The 16,217-nt window shown below is 33.9% G+C and overlaps 3 protein-coding genes across 3 annotated transcripts in view; 1 reads left to right on the top strand and 2 right to left on the bottom strand.

The window, feature by feature from the left end:
* Positions 1–75: 75 nt before the first annotated feature.
* On the bottom strand, positions 76–5,384 carry pit (probable ATP-dependent RNA helicase pitchoune). Its single transcript, XM_085207787.1, has 11 exons — positions 5,175–5,384; positions 5,001–5,084; positions 4,770–4,895; positions 3,511–3,771; positions 2,868–3,017; positions 2,501–2,665; positions 1,985–2,126; positions 1,729–1,888; positions 1,294–1,446; positions 780–950; positions 76–491 (listed from the first exon to the last, which is right to left on the bottom strand). The coding sequence occupies exons 1-11, from the start codon at positions 5,278–5,280 to the stop codon at positions 168–170; spliced, it is 1,842 nt and encodes a 613-aa protein (XP_085063913.1). The 5' UTR covers positions 5,281–5,384; the 3' UTR covers positions 76–167.
* Positions 5,385–5,631: 247 nt separating this feature from the next.
* On the top strand, positions 5,632–15,442 carry LOC146539936 (putative ATP-dependent RNA helicase pitchoune). The gene is made up of 9 exons (XM_085207789.1): positions 5,632–6,111; positions 6,233–6,385; positions 6,512–6,673; positions 6,951–7,092; positions 7,358–7,520; positions 12,974–13,126; positions 13,427–13,594; positions 14,002–14,176; positions 14,558–15,442. Exons 1-9 carry the CDS (start codon positions 5,868–5,870, stop codon positions 14,641–14,643), a joined length of 1,446 nt encoding a protein of 481 aa, XP_085063915.1. The 5' UTR covers positions 5,632–5,867; the 3' UTR covers positions 14,644–15,442.
* LOC146539934 (uncharacterized) overlaps positions 14,476–16,217 on the bottom strand; it is a 146,938-nt gene continuing 145,196 nt past the window's right edge. The window contains exon 5 of the mRNA XM_085207794.1: positions 14,476–16,146. Coding sequence (XP_085063920.1) covers positions 15,845–16,146 — 302 coding nt within the window. The 3' untranslated portion in view covers positions 14,476–15,844. The remainder of the gene's footprint in view (positions 16,147–16,217) is intronic.

Here is a 16,217-nt window from a genome sequence, read left to right as displayed (position 1 = left end):
TATATATTTATTGCTTCTGAATTAAAGTTTTGATTTGACAAAATAATGTCAATTTATGAAAATGTATATTAAAGGTTGTAATCATCAAAATTAATAATTGGTAGGTAAAGAAATTAATGAAAAATGAAAATTATATCATTAATCTAAACTGAGTATCTTTCACAATTTCAGCTTACACTTCGCTTATTATTACCCTTCTGTCTGTATATTTTTGTTTTTTCATCTTTCTTGTGTTGAGGTTTATTTAAAGTTTTGAAGTATCCAAAACCACCCCCACCTTTTCTCTTTTGTACGGGGCCTTTACTTGTCACTTTCAGTTCTACCGCCGGTGGTACGGTAAAACCGAATGATTTTGACACTTTAGCTAAGTCAATTGTGTCTATATCAAATATAGTCTTGAGATGGTGTGAGTCGTATGCTCGGAGATAACTCTTAAATGCTTCTTTAGCTGATTGGTTGAGGAAATAGTTTCTTGATATTAGTTTTTCCAACTGAAAATAATATTTATTTTGTAAAAAATATTATAATACTAAGCTGTTGTGGCATAGCAGCACAACGTTTGACTATAAACATAACGGTCAAGGGTTCAATTCTCACTCAGAGGAATAAATGTCTTTGTCCTGGGTAAAAACAAAAAGTGCGATCTTAAGGCCCACTTCTCGAAAATTCTTTAGTCAGTCAATCACAGCATTAAGATTAAAAAAAAGTTAAATGAAAAAACATAGATTTAATTATTTTAAATATTACAAAATTAAAACTAACAATAAACAAAAAGGTACCTGTAGTTGTATATCTGCAACTTTATTCCATGAAAATTCAAATTCATTCAATGTAACTTTGGACTGTTTCAAATATCTGAGAAAGCCTAGCTCTTCTGGTCTTAAGAATAACAAGGCATGCCCACTTGTACCAAGACCTCTTGCAGTTCTGCCTACTCTGTGTATGTATTCCTTAAAACAAGAGATTTTTCGAAATGTGAATAAAATATAAATTTATTGCTAATAAAAAATAATTATTTCTTAAAGCGTAATTATTAAAAATGATAAAAACATGATACAATGATGTAATGTAAACCTGCTAAGGTTGTATTAAACTAATTTTCAGAGACACAATTTTTTTTAAAAACAGTGGGTGTATTATCAGAATGTTCCAATACATACATACATACATTTTTTGTATCAAATTTTGTGCAATAAAAATGAATAGATAAAATTGGTTAAAATATGAATTAATCAATTAAGCTAGAAAAAAAATAAAAATTAGTAATATTTGAATAAATACGTCACAAAATACCTTAGGATCGTCTGGCGGGTCATACTGTACAATCCAGTCCACCGCCGGTATATCGAGTCCTCGCGCAGCAACATCAGTGCACAGCAGTATGCCGCTCTCGGCGTTGCAGAATTGAAAGAATGTTGTTGTGCGTTTCGCTTGTTGTTGCTTACCCTGTAATTGTCATTTCATTAGAATATTTTGTCTTTTCACGCTGCATCCCGCATATAGCAATGGTAGATAGAGGGAATCGAGTGTTAAGTCACCCCATTCCCCAATTTTACATAATTTTCGGGACAATGCGTTTAATGCGACCAAACTATAAATTTATATAAATATTTCATTTCCTCGAATGGGGATCGAACTCACAACCAGTCGGTTTTACAGTCATACTTTATGCTTCTACGCCACGATTGGCCTTAATTTACAAATTAATAGAAAATAATGATTACTTACATGTATAGACATGACAGGCAGATCAATATAATTAAACAATTCATGGTGGTACTTCACAGACATACATGTTGATAAGAACACCATGACCTTCTTTTTTCTGTTCTTCTTTAGGAATGTGAATAGAACCATCATACGTTTTTCTGAAGGGCAAACAATGTATCTGAAAAATAAAATGTTATAATTATTAGCATACTTCCAAAATTTATAAACTTCTTATCGGCAGCTACTACAGCATACATAAAAATATAAATCTCACCCTTGTTCCAAAGAGTCAACTGTGGCTTGTTCCCTGTGATCATCCACTCCCACATATATGGGTTCATGTTTCACAGCCAATGCGGTAAGTGATTCAGTTTTCTTTGTTTGTGTCGCACTGAACAACATTGTTTGGCGACGTTCTGTAGAGTTGTAATAAATGTTAAATACAATATTTTAAATAAATAGATAGAGTGTCGTAAATAGAATCTCCTCCTTTTTTTGAAATTGGTAAATTAAATATTTCCTATTGTTGTACATTTTTGATATTTGTAGATTTTATATATTTTAAAATTCAAAACAACAAAATGCAATGTAGTATATGAATTGTGAAACTTTCCTGACTGACTTTAAATTGAAATTCTTTGCAAATTTATTTTTTGTCGCGAAAATTTCCAGGGAGGGCTCTCCTGGCTAGTTAAATAAAGAAACATGTATTTAGTAAATTTAAAAAAAGTATAATCATAAACATTAAATAGAATGAAATAGATAGAATGAAAAAAAAAAACAATCTTACTAGGCAATAATCTTATAATCTGCTTAACTTCCTCCTCAAAACCTATTTCCAATATCCTGTCGGCCTCATCAATAACTAAGCATTGTAAATTTTTATATAGAAAGTCTGGTGTATTTTGTAAGTGGTCCAATAGTCGACCTGGCGTAGCAACTAATATATTGATGCCTGTAAAAAAATATATATTATGCCTTAAAGTTCATCTAATGGCTGTTGTGGCGCAGCAGCACAATATCTGATTGTAAATGTGGTGGTTGTGAACGGGACACTGTGCCACAATTGTGTACACACAACAGCTCTAATATTTTCTTAACATAAATATATCGAGTATTTTATTAATAACTTATTTTATTTAATTATTTTAACAAACCTTTTGACAATTTCTGTGCTTCAGTACTTCTGTTAGCACCTCCCATTACCAATCCATATGTATGATGATGGTATTTCATTAACTCCATCAAAACACCAAAAGTTTGCATTGATAATTCTCTGGTGGGTGATAAAATTATAACACCAGTTCCTATAAAAATTTGCTATATAGTAAATGTTTATATAAAAGTATTAAAAATATTCTTTTAAAAAATTAGATCAGATATCCATTCTGTGTTCATAAAAAAACTCTAGACTTACCATACTTTTGTTAATATTGAAACAAAAATGTATGTCTCAACAGTTGTAACTGGAGTCCAATACATTTTTGTCTCAGTAAAAACTGTATGGTGTCCATTTTTCACATTCGCCTTTGTGTCATCATATCAAGTTTAAATATAAAATTACATTTTATATACTGTAATGACTACACTAAAAATAATTTTGTGAAAGAAATTGTAATATTTAAATAATCCTATCCTTATCCTATCCTTATATTTGATATTTTTTGGATATGCTAAAATGCTGGTAATTATTCAGTATACCTAAGGCATTCATTACAATATATGTATATTTTATTTTTATTTAAAGATTAAAACAATAATACACATATACATAACATAACATTTCTATTAATATCTTACCATTTCTGGGCTTGAATTTTAATTTGTATATTAAATCAATGGCTGGTATAAGGAAGGCAAGTGTTTTTCCGGAGCCCGTCCTTGCAGCACCAACAAGATCTCTGCCTTCTAGTAAAGGTGGTATTGCTTTTGCTTGTATTTCTGTCATTGTTGTAAATCCCATATCTTTAATACCCATAAGTGTAGCTTCACACACTTTTCCTTCAAGTGAAGAAAACTTCTGGTCTGATAGAATTCCTAAGCACAAACTTGATCCAGGTACTGTAATATAAATTTAACATACATATTTATATGTAACTAGCGGCCCGCTCGCGGTTTCACTCGCGTGAACTATGTTATTGTTAATTTCTGTCTCCATGGCTATGTCCTAGTGACGTCCATGCAAAATTTGAGACTTCTAGCGTTTGTAGTAACGAAGTTTCGTACATACTTTCAACCCCAAAAACAACCCCTTAGAAGTCGAATATTGCAAATTCCCGTCTTAGCGAGCCCCTACGTCCTATAAATAACTCCTATGCAAAATTTCAGATTCCTAGCACATGTAGTTTATGAGATTTCGTTCGTGATGAGTGAGTGACCTTTCGATTTTATATATATAGATATAGATTAGAAAATAGAAAAAGCATTTTTGAAAAAAAAATTGAAAAAATAATATGTTAATCTTTAATATAAATATATAAAGAATTGTGTACCTATATAACAAATATGTTTGGACTGTACTGAACCATAATGTAGGGACTTGCAATCTCAGGATTTTTTTGGATATTGCTATATGATGTTGTATGGGTGGGTAGAGGGTTCTAACCTAGTATTAAGACTTAGAGAAGAACTATAATGGTCCTTGACTAAATAAGAAATAATGAACAAAATGCCTTCAAAACAAAAATAATTTTGCCAGACAGGCATTTTTCAGTCATACATAAAAGACTAGTCTCATTGAGCTATAAAAAATAAAGAAATGTCACCTTAAAATATGTTATTGAATATTACAATACACTACTATGTTACAAGCTATTGTAACATAATAGCATTAGACCTTAATTGTGAATTAATTTGTTGTATTCCATTGCTCTAGTACAGAAATGACCTCTCAGAATACTATGTCTGTTACCTGTATCTGTGTTAAGTGATGTGTTTTAAATATAGGTAAACAGAAGTAATATGGCAAAAGTCTTAAAGTCTGTGCAAGCAACTTAACTTACTATGCTGTGAAAGCAACTTAATTGCACGGACAAATTGTCAAAGTCATTTAAACTTACATTGGGCTTCATCTCCATTCTTTGTATCATTATCAATATTATTTTCTACATCTTGATCACTTTCTGGTAGTTCTTCTTTTATTTCTAGTTCATCTTCAGGTGCTACTTTTTGTGTCTTTTTCTTTTCTAAAATAATTAAATGACAATAAATTTGTTAAATAAAAATATTCTCCTTACTATTATCACTTTTAATGAATTTCAAGTACAAAATTAAGTAACTTTTCTGCTTACTTTTTGGTACTGTAACTGCGATTTCTTCATTTTCTCTCTTCTTTGCATCAATTGCTACATTATCATCACTAGTCGCCTCAACATCTATTTAGAAATAGTTACAGTTAATTAGGTGTATACGATTTTGTTTGTAATATAATATTATGAATGAAAGTCGTATGTCGTGGAGGTTACCTGAATTATTTTCTTGTGTGCCATTTGCCTTTTGTGAAATGAGTTTAAGCTTTTTTTTTTCTCGTTTTTTAATTTTCCGCAACAATATTTTATCAGGCGTTGGCATTTTATAAGTGTAAAGTAAACGTAATTTTTTTATTTACTAAACTAAAAATTCACGTGCGCCAAACGTTTTCGGGTTCCAGCGCACTCGCGTGGTAAATAAAACGTCAACTTGACATTCTAAAGTCAAATTACACGATATTTGTTATCTATGCTTAATTTAATTTCTTTTATTTACCGTATGCAAATTGTTACAATTATATTAATTATTAGTGTACATTAAACAAAAATAGTATTAAATTTTACTTTAGTACACTTAATGTTTGGAAAATTATATAATAACAATTTGTTACGATATCATGCGTTTCTAGCACCACCTTGACGTCTATTATCTATATAACCTATATTTCCTACGAACACGAAGTACGAAGTTGAAGTATGAATATGAATGAACATGTGTTGTTGTTATTGTCTCGCGATTCTATTATGATTGAAAATAATTGCTTCTTTGTTTTTAACCATATATAAAATTTATAAATTGCATTTTTAATAGATACATCAAATTAAAATAAAACTTTGTTTGTGATGATAAAACGGCAGTCTTAACATCTCGTTAATAACAATTTAAAAGTATTGAGTAAATTTATCATTATGAGTGACCAAGCTAAGAATAGAAGATTTAGAGACTTTCGTGGAAAAATTTGTAAACCTATTTTAAATGCTATTAAAAATATGGGTTTTAAAGAATTAACTGAAATACAAGATGAAGTTTTGCCAAAGGCTTTAGATGGTGCAGATGTAGTTGCAACAGCGAAAACTGGATCTGGAAAAACATTAGCATTTTTAATCCCCGCGGTCGAATTAGTAACAAAAATTTTAAAACAACAAAAACAAGGTATATCATATATTTTAAGTGTTCCAAACTGTATTCCAAAATGTAAACTTTTTGTAAAATTAAATATATTAAGCTAAATTATTCACATTAAAACTTAAGTATCGCTTTTAATTTTTTGTAGGCACATTTTGCATCATAATTTCACCAACAAGAGAGCTTGCATTACAAACATTTACAGTATTACAAAATATTCTGTCACATAATGAAATGATATCAGCGGTACTAGTTATAGGTGGAGAAAATAGAAAAGCTCAAAGTGCACTACTTGCGAATGGTTAGTTAGTTACTTATTTAATATTTTTTATTTCATGCTATTAAACATAAGAAATATCATTATTATTTATACTATATGTAAATATAAACAGGTTGAAATATTTTAAACATTTTTCTTACATTTTAGGGGTCCACATTGTTGTTGCTACACCAGGCAGATTATTTGATCACATGAGAACAAAAGAATTTGATTATAGACAAGTCTCCTGCTTAATATTAGATGAGGCTGATAAAATATTCCAGTATGGATTTGAGGAGGATCTGAAACAGATCATAAGTCGACTTCCTAGTAAGATCATAATTATTATATTCATATCTTTTAAATTTATATTTTAAAAAGTCTACGTATAAATTTAACCATAGCAAGATTCAAAACATAAAATTCTCTCATAATACACTTAAAAGAATTACAATATAACTATAAATAAGAACAAAATTAATTGGCTAGAGTAGACATGGACATTTCCATTTTCCAGGTTATTCTGTTCCAGTTTAATAATTTTAATAATGTAAAAATATACTATTAACTTTTAATTACCTAATTTTGAATATTATATTAATTACAGAAAATAGGCAAACAATGTTGTTTAGTGCTACACAATCAGAAACAACAGAAGCATTAATAAAATCTGCAATGAAAGAGGAAGTCCAAATAATTAATGCTAATGAAGATAATGACAGAGCTACAGTAGAAGGTCTTAAACAAGGGTAAAATGAAAATTATGTAAATAAAACAAAAATTATAAATATATATATTGACAATAACTAATTGTCAATAACAATAACTTTATTTATAAAGCTTAATTATACAGGTTATGCTAGGGAAAAACAAAATTTCTAGCTTCACATATATTATCCCTTATATAAGTGAAGCTAAATATATATATATATATATATACCATGGCAATTACAGTCAAACAGAATTCGATGTTTTTTTTATATAGAAAATGTACCAATACTTTTTTGTTACCAGATATGTTGTGTGTGAAACAGAATATCGGCTGCATTGGATACATAAGCTTTTAAAAAAAACTCAAGACTCCAAAATTATGATATTTTTCTCAAGTTGCAAATCTGTTGTATTCCATTATGAATTTCTAAACAAATATTGTGATATATCGGTGCTTTGCATACATGTAAGTACATTTTTTAATTTTTTTTAGCATCACTCTGTATCCTGCATATAGTAGAGCACACTCTGTTCCCCACTTCCGCCGAATTTTCGATCATTGCGTGTTGAGTGGCGGATCTTAACGCCACGCTTCGGCCCGGAGTGAAGAAATGAAAATTTTATTAAATAATAATTAATGTAGTTTACTTTCAAAAGTAATTTAATAAGTAAAAAAAGCTTTTAAAAAAGATTATGTGTCGGCTTAACGCGACAGTTGTGGGTCCGATTCATACTCTAAAAAATGAATTGTTCTATTTTCATTTCTTTGCTATGAGAAGGGGCCCGGAAGAAAGCCCGGCGTTGAGTTCCGCCACTCACCACGCAATGCCTAAAAAATTTGGCATAAAAAGGAGAATGGAGAGCCTTAACATTAGGTTATAGCGGTTGAGATGTGATACCACTATTTAATATGATCTTATTTATTTTACACTAAATGAGTAAAATTAAAAATCCAAATTTTGTGGAGAAATTGTCCAAATTTATTTAACTCACAGATACGTGAAGAGAAAATAATCACAGAAGGAAATAAAGAAATTTAAATAAATACCAATAGAAAATACAAGCTAAACTAGCACGTAATAGCAAGAAGTTAAGGTTGAGAATTGAATGCTAAGAGCTAAGAGAGCAATGGATACACAAGTGAATGTCGCAAGCGATTCTAGCCGACTCTTTAAACGTGGCGATGCTAGCTAGCAGCCTACGACACGCATAGCAAAAAAACTCGGAACAGGTTTGAATTGTTCCAATGCGCTGCGTGCGGATGATTTTAGTAAATGTAATAATATTAATTTAGAATAAGTAATGTTCCCTACAGTACTCCCCCCCAGAGACCTGGTTAAGGGCGATAGTAGTCTGGAAACTTGACTCTTCTTCCGCTTCTTGTCCGCTTCTCAAGTGTCTGCTCCACGTCAGATTGAGAGATAGCCTTTGGTGCTGTTATTATCTTCTTTGATGCAGTAACGGCCTCTCGCGTAACATATGCGGGCTTGATCCTGTCCACACTAACGTTATTAGGCTTACCACATATGTCTATTTTGAAATATTTAGGAGTCCTCTTGAGAACCTTGTATGGGCCTGCATAAGGTGGTTCCAGTGGTTTGCGGACGTGGTCCTGCCGTAAAAAAACATGTGTTGTCTCTGCAAGGTCAGCTGGCATATAAAAAGGACCTGTCCTATGCCATGACGTGGGCTTCGGTGAGAGTCGTGCCATACCAGCACGAAGACGAGTGACCAGATTTGTGCTATCTGCTGTCCTATAATCTTCCGAGGGTGCAAGAAATTGCCCTGGAAGTCGAAGGGGCTCCCCGTAGACCAGCTCAGCCGCTGAAGCCTGAATATCATCCTTCCAAGCGCTACGGATGCCCAGCAGCACTAAGGGAAGTGCTTCCGTCCAGGTCGAAGAGGGATGGCACATGATAGCTGCCTTCAGCTGCCGATGGAGTCTCTCGATCAAGCCGTTGGAAGCTGGATGATACGAAGTAGTCGTAAAGTGATGTGCACCAACCATGGCTGATAGTGCCTTGAAGAGATGCGACTCGAATTGCCGACCCCTATCGGTTGTAATTCGAAGAGGGCAACCAAATCTTGCTATCCAACCAGAGAGAAGAGCGGCAGCACAGGAATCAGCTGTGATGTCCTTAAGTGGGAATGCCTCAGGCCATCGTGTGAAACGGTCGATGACAGTAAGACAATATCTGAAATCAGACGAAATAGTTAAAGGTCCGACGATGTCGAGGTGGATGTGTGCAAACCTCGATGTAGGAGTTGGAATTGAGGATAAGGGAGCAAGGGTATGACGATGAACTTTGCTCTTTTGACAAAGTATACACTCTCGTGTCCACTCTCTACAGTCTTTGCGAATCCCTGGCCATACGAATCTCTGTGTAACCAGCCGCACTGTAGCTGTCCTACCAGGATGGCTCAAGCTGTGTAAAGTTTCAAAAACTTGTCGGCGAAACTTCTCAGTAATGAACGGGCGCGGAGAAGACATTGATACGTCACAGTATAACTTATGGTTAGAGTCTGGCAAATCTACCTTAGCCAGTTTTAACGATGAGCCTTTTTGAAGCAGACCTAGCAGTTCAGGATCAGTATCTTGAGCAAGTGCTAGAGCCTGATATAGATCGACTCACCTCTTCCAGTCGTGACAGAGTATCAGCCACTACGTTCAAACGTCCTGGTAAGTATTGAATAATAGTTGTGAACTGAGAAATATAATCAAAGTACCGATATTGGCGCGGTGAGCATTTCTCCCTGTTAATGTTGAATGCATATGTGAGAGGTTTATGATCCGTGTGAATCGCGAAGTTTCGAGCCTCAACCATGTGTCGAAAATATTTAATGGCTTCATAAATGGCTAACAGTTCTCTGTCGTAAGAACTATACTTCTTCTGCGCAGATGTTAATTTTTTAGAAAAGAAACCAAGAGGTTGCCATACGTTATTAACACGTTGTTGAAGAACTGCTCCAATTCCGACATCAGAAGCATCAGTGGCAATAGCTAGCTCTGCAGAAGGATCTGGGTGAGCCAGTAATGTGGCTTGAGATAAACAAGTCTTACATTTTTGAAAGGCTTCCATCATCTCCGGTGTCATAGTGATCGGCTTAGCTCCTTTCATCTTAGGTCCTAGAAGCGCAGCATCTAATGGTGCTTGGATATTTGCGGCATCGGGAATAAAACGCCGATAAAAATTGAACATACCGAGGAAACGTCGTAATTCCTTAGCAGTTTTCGGCACATTGCACTCCTGTATGCTCTTTACGTTCGTCTCTAAAGGTTGAGTCCCAGAATCTGACACTAGGTAACCAAGAAATTTTACCTGTCGCTGCCCGAAGACACACTTGGATGTGTTTATCAAAACACCATACTCTTTGAGCCTGGTGAAGAGTAGTCTGATGTGGCGCTGATGTTGTTCTTCAGAACTGGAAAATACCAAAATGTCGTCTAAGTAACCAAAACAAAAGTCATCAAAATCACGTAGCACTTCGTCCATGAACCTCTGAAAGGTTTGTGCTGCATTGCGCAGTCCGAAGGTCATGTACGGGAACTCGAAAAGTCCAAAAGGAGTTGTAATGGCTGTTTTGTGGATATCATTGACGTGTACTGGTATTTGATTGTACGCCTTGACTAGATCGATAGTTGAAAATACTGTACAACCAGAGAGTTGGTAGGAAAAATCCTGGATATGGCGTATCGGATACCTGTCAGGTACTGTGCGAGCATTGAGTGCTCTGTAATCACCACATGGTCTCCATCCGTCGTCCTTCTTCTTAACTAAGTGCAGAGCGGACGACCACGAACTGTTAGAGGAGCGGGCAGTTCCCTGTGACAGCATATCGTCAAATTCTTTTTTGGCTGCTTTCAGTCTAACTGGGTCTAAAAGACGAGGTCTACTGGTAACCGGTGGTCCGGGAATGGTTTTGATGTAATGCACGGTATTATGCTTAGGTAAGGAAGACGTACCTGATGGTCTCGTTACCTCTGGAAACTCATGAAGCAGCTGATGGTATTTTGATTCTCCCGAAATGGCTTTGACTGACGCAAGGTCATCGGAGATATTTTCTTTTATTGCTTGCACTGACAGAGTGGTATTTCCATCGACGAGTCGCTGACATCTGCAATCTACAAGAAGATTGTAAAATATCAAAAAATCTACGCCGATAATAGGCTTTGAAACATCAGCGATGGTAAATTTCCAGGTGAAAGTACGCTTTAGTCCTAGGTCTAAGTGTAACAATGTAGGACCGTAAGTATGAATGACTGTACCGTTCGCCGCCATGAGTTCATACTTTGTCTTGGTACAGGGCGCCTTGGTAGCCAACCGTGGAAAAACGCAGAGATCTGAGCCAGTATCAATGAGGAAAAGCATTTTTGAAATACGGTCGGTAATGAAAAGACGGCCTGTAGGTAAAGGGCAGACGTTGGCCGCTACTTCCGGCTGCCCAGAGAGTTTTCCGACTCTCCGTAATTACATGGCTGCACACATTTTTTAGCATTTGAACCAAATTTAAAATGGTACCAACATTTTTGCCGGGTAGTCGACTTCCTGCGATGTCTGGAATGGCTCCGGGAACGCTCTTTAAATTTCGATGAGACCGAGTTGTGACGTACCTGGCTCGAGAGTTCCGATACCTGCTTGGTCAGGAGTTGGATCTGCTTGGCCATTTCTTCCAACATGGAGGATGCAGGGGGTGTGGCCATCGCAGATGTGCTTGCGACCTGTGGTGATGAGGGTGCTATCTCATGCACCTTGTCTGCCAGGTCAGCTAATTTTTCGATAGGCAGATCAGGCTGTGAAGCTATAACCGTTTGAATGTTTTGTGGTAACCTACTCGACCATAATGTTTTTAAAAAATCCTTGGGGACAGATGAACCCGCAAGATCTTGCATGTATCGCAGAAACTGTGATGGCTTGCGATCACCTAGCTGCTCGTGCCTCAGCAACTGCATCACTTTCTTTTCTTGAGACGCAGACAATCTTTTAATCAGTTGCGTTTTAAGAGTGATGTATTTATCCGTCTCGGGAGGAGAAATGATAATATCCTTCACCTCGACAGCAAATTGATTATCTAACTGAGCGGCAACGTAATAAAATTTTGTAGTATCACTTGTTATATTAGATAAAGCAAACTGACCTTCAATTTGTGAAAACCAAAGGGCTGGTTCTTCCGGCCAGAATGGTGGAATACGCACGCCAATTGTGCACACGTTGGATGTAGTCGCGTCCTCCATCTTGTATCAGAGGTCACTTGCCAAGGTCGTCAAAATGGCCTCTTGCCGTTTTAAATCTTCTTGCCAGCAGTAAACGTAGGTATTTATTGTAGTGCTCACCAATTTAGGGGTCACCAATATAGCGGTTGAGATGTGATACCACTATTTAATATGATCTTATTTATTTTACACTAAATGAGTAAAATTAAAAATCCAAATTTTGTGGAGAAATTGTCCAAATTTATTTAACTCACAGATACGTGAAGAGAAAATAATCACAGAAGGAAATAAAGAAATTTAAATAAATACCAATAGAAAATACAAGCTAAACTAGCACGTAATAGCAAGAAGTTAAGGTTGAGAATTGAATGCTAAGAGCTAAGAGAGCAATGGATACACAAGTGAATGTCGCAAGCGATTCTAGCCGACTCTTTAAACGTGGCGATGCTAGCTAGCAGCCTACGACACGCATAGCAAAAAAACTCGGAACAGGTTTGAATTGTTCCAATGCGCTGCGTGCGGATGATTTTAGTAAATGTAATAATATTAATTTAGAATAAGTAATGTTCCCTACAAGGTTCTCTCTGTCTGTATGCTACATCCCGCATACAGGAGTGTCTGTATGCGGTGTCTGTGAAGCAGTTTTTTTTAATTCATTCCCATATAAATAACTATAACAAATCTTTTTTTTATATAATTGCTTATAGGGAAAAATGAATCAAGCAGACAGAACGGCAACCATAGATAGATTTTATAATTCAAAGAAGATGGCGCTGCTGTGTACAGATCTTGCCGCCAGAGGTTTAGATATACCTGCCGTGGACTGGATCATACAATTTGATCCACCTTCAGATACTAATGTAAGTTATTTAAATTTTTTGGGGAATATTTAGATATCTTAATATGAATAAAAAACTCTTAGTCCTTTAATTAGTAATATTTCGACGGTAAAGCATCGAAAGTGAATAAATACAAATTTCTTTTATTCCTGTTTTGAACTACTGACAAGGATAGTTTTCTATATTAGAAAATTTGTATTTATAATACATGCTTAAATAACTATTTTGAAAAAAATATATATTAAAACTACACTTTATAGTAGTTCAAAACAGAGAAATAAAAACATTTTATTATAATTTATATTTTATTTAATTCCTTAGGAATATATTCACAGAGTGGGCAGAACTGCACGCGGCTTAGGGGCTGAGGGACGTGCAGTGTTGCTATTACGACCAGAGGAAATTGAATTTGTGAATTACTTGAAAGATGCCAAAATATATCTCGATAAATATGAACTGTGGAATAAATATAGTGATTTGTCTTCTAAGGTTGGTATATTTATAAACTCTTGAAAACTTCATTTTAGTACTATTTGTATGTGAAAAGTTGTTAAACAGTATAGGTATGTTTAGATGATATTTTTATAAAGTTTGCCTTTTCTACTTGAAAAATAATATTTTAAATGACTTGGAATACTTAATTATTTACTAATATTATTGTATAGAAATACAATTTTATGGTCAAAGTGAAGGCCTCGTTGGGTAGCGTCGCACGTCTGAATGTAAACGCGACGGTTGTGGGTTAGATCCCTACTTGGGGGAATAAATTATTTTCATTTCTCGTTGTAGAAGGCAAAGCGTGGCATTGTGCTCCGCCAATTGCAATGCAATGCAATGTCTCAACCAATATGCAGGAGAAAGTGCAAAAAAAACTTATCTTAATACTTATTTTATAGATAAATAACGCAATGGAGGATCCCCAATTCCATTCAATGGCTATTGAAGCATTTGAAGGCTACATAAGAGCATTTGAAGTGAAGAAATTGAAACATGTCTTTAATTTGCTGAATATGGATTTAGATGCAGTAGCCAAGTCGTTTGGATTGAAAGAAAAGCCAGATATTGATATCCGTGAGTTTACTTTTCAGTAAATATATTTTGGTTCTTTCGTCCACGCTGTATCCTGTGTATAGCAGGGCATGCAGCTAATGTTACCTGTTGTTCCGCTGGATTGTCAAGGCATTGCGTGTTAAGTGGCAAAACTCAACGCCGCGTTTTGCTTCACTACTGAATCAAAGAAATGAACATACTGAATACTTAATCTCCTTGAGCGGGAATTGAACTCGTATTCGTCACGATGTTAGACACACTGTGCCACGACGACATATTTTACTAAAATGTTTTAAAATTTCAATAATGAATGGATATAATTAAATGTAGCGTAATTTTATTTATAATTTCTTAAATGATAACATTTTATTTTAATTAAAATATCTTTAATCTTTTGTTCAGGTGTTGGATTTAGCAAAAAGCATAGACCAAGAAAAAGGATGGCCGCTTTATTAGAAAATAAAAGCACAAAGCTATTAAAAACTTAATTTATTTTAGTAATGTTATTTGTAAATATGTAGTAATATTATAAATTAAATATATTATATACAACTTTCTTTTCTTGATACCTTCTTGCTTCAAAATTTTTGCAATGGCATATAATAATTTTAGCATATTTTTTACTGAACCATGTACAATAAATTATATTAAATAAACCTAGATCCGTTTATAGATCCTATAATAATACATAGTTTCTTTTTAATTTTTACAGAGTAAGATGAGAATCCCATACATAATTTATAATTTCGTTTGTCTATGACTAGATGAAATAAGAAATTTTAAATTATAAATTTAAGTGGAGTTTAATTATTTACAATATTTTAATATATGGATAACACAAATACGCAATGTTGTTATAATCTTATACATGATATAGGAACTTTACATTTTATCAACTAATGAAGTACAAACTTTAAAATATGTTAATATTTTTTTAAAACAAATACATTATTTGGCACAATTACTATTGTTAAATCATTTCATGGAGTATCATTTTTTTATTACTGGTGAGTTGTACAGTATACATATATTAATTGCTTTTGATGTGATAACGTCTTATAAGTTGATAAACGCCAGTGGCATGCACGAAAAAGTAAGACTCCTTGTCACATTCCGCCCGAGCCGAGAACGAGAGAGCGGAACAAGCGATAGGGAGGCACGATCGGCCTAAACGTTCGGCTTCTGACGCATCTATCCATCCACTGTTACTTGTAATTATTCTGTATAACTCAAGTAAAAAAATATTCGAATTGTGTAACAAGTGTAATTAAATGTTAATTTATCGAATAAGTTGTAGTTTTCAATGAACTCCTTTTTTTCTTTCTTCATTTTCATTTTTTTTACAAAATAATAATAATTCATTTCAATTGAAAAAAGTAAGCAATTTTTCACGTCTGTAAATAGACTTTACAGGTAACCAGTAAATTTTTTTATTCATTATTTTAATTCAATAGCCTTTTTTGTTTTTTCATTTTTCGTCTCTTATAAAATTTAAGTTCAGCATTTTCAATTTTGAGTAATTAGCAGATTTATAATTTCATTAGATAAATATTATTATTAATTTCAATTATTCAGCATTATATTTTAAATATAATCTGTTTCAGCAAACTCCATTAGAAAAAAAACATTATAAAAAAACTGCTACCACATTTGTTTTACAAAACACATATTACTAACACTATACAAATATTATTTAGGGGAAGTACTCATTTCATAAATATTATTCCTTGATAATTTTTCATAGCAGTCTTCGTGGTTATGCTGATGGTTGACTGCATATATCATTGAATCAATAGTTTCAACGGTTGCCGGGCACCTGTTGAGTGAAAAATATTGAACACATCTCCATGAAGTTTTCCCGTGTGTCGTTGAGTGTTTTGTGTATACAAAATTTCTATGCACTAGTTGTTTATGACCTTTCCTACTGTAGATATATTTGTATCGAGCCGGCAACTGATTTTCGCATCCGTTTATAACTAGCGACAGAGCATCTGCAACAAAAGATTACCTATATTTATTTAAATAAAACAAAAATTTACTCACAATAAATGTACAAAATGTC

This window comes from Heliconius melpomene, chromosome 3 (genome assembly GCF_056956725.1).
Source record: "Heliconius melpomene rosina isolate 202511_hmr_F chromosome 3, ASM5695672v1, whole genome shotgun sequence".
In the NCBI taxonomy this organism is placed as follows: domain Eukaryota; kingdom Metazoa; phylum Arthropoda; class Insecta; order Lepidoptera; family Nymphalidae; genus Heliconius; species Heliconius melpomene.
The sequence above is the reverse complement of the archived record's forward strand: the minus strand, read 5'-3'. Positions and strand labels throughout refer to the sequence as shown.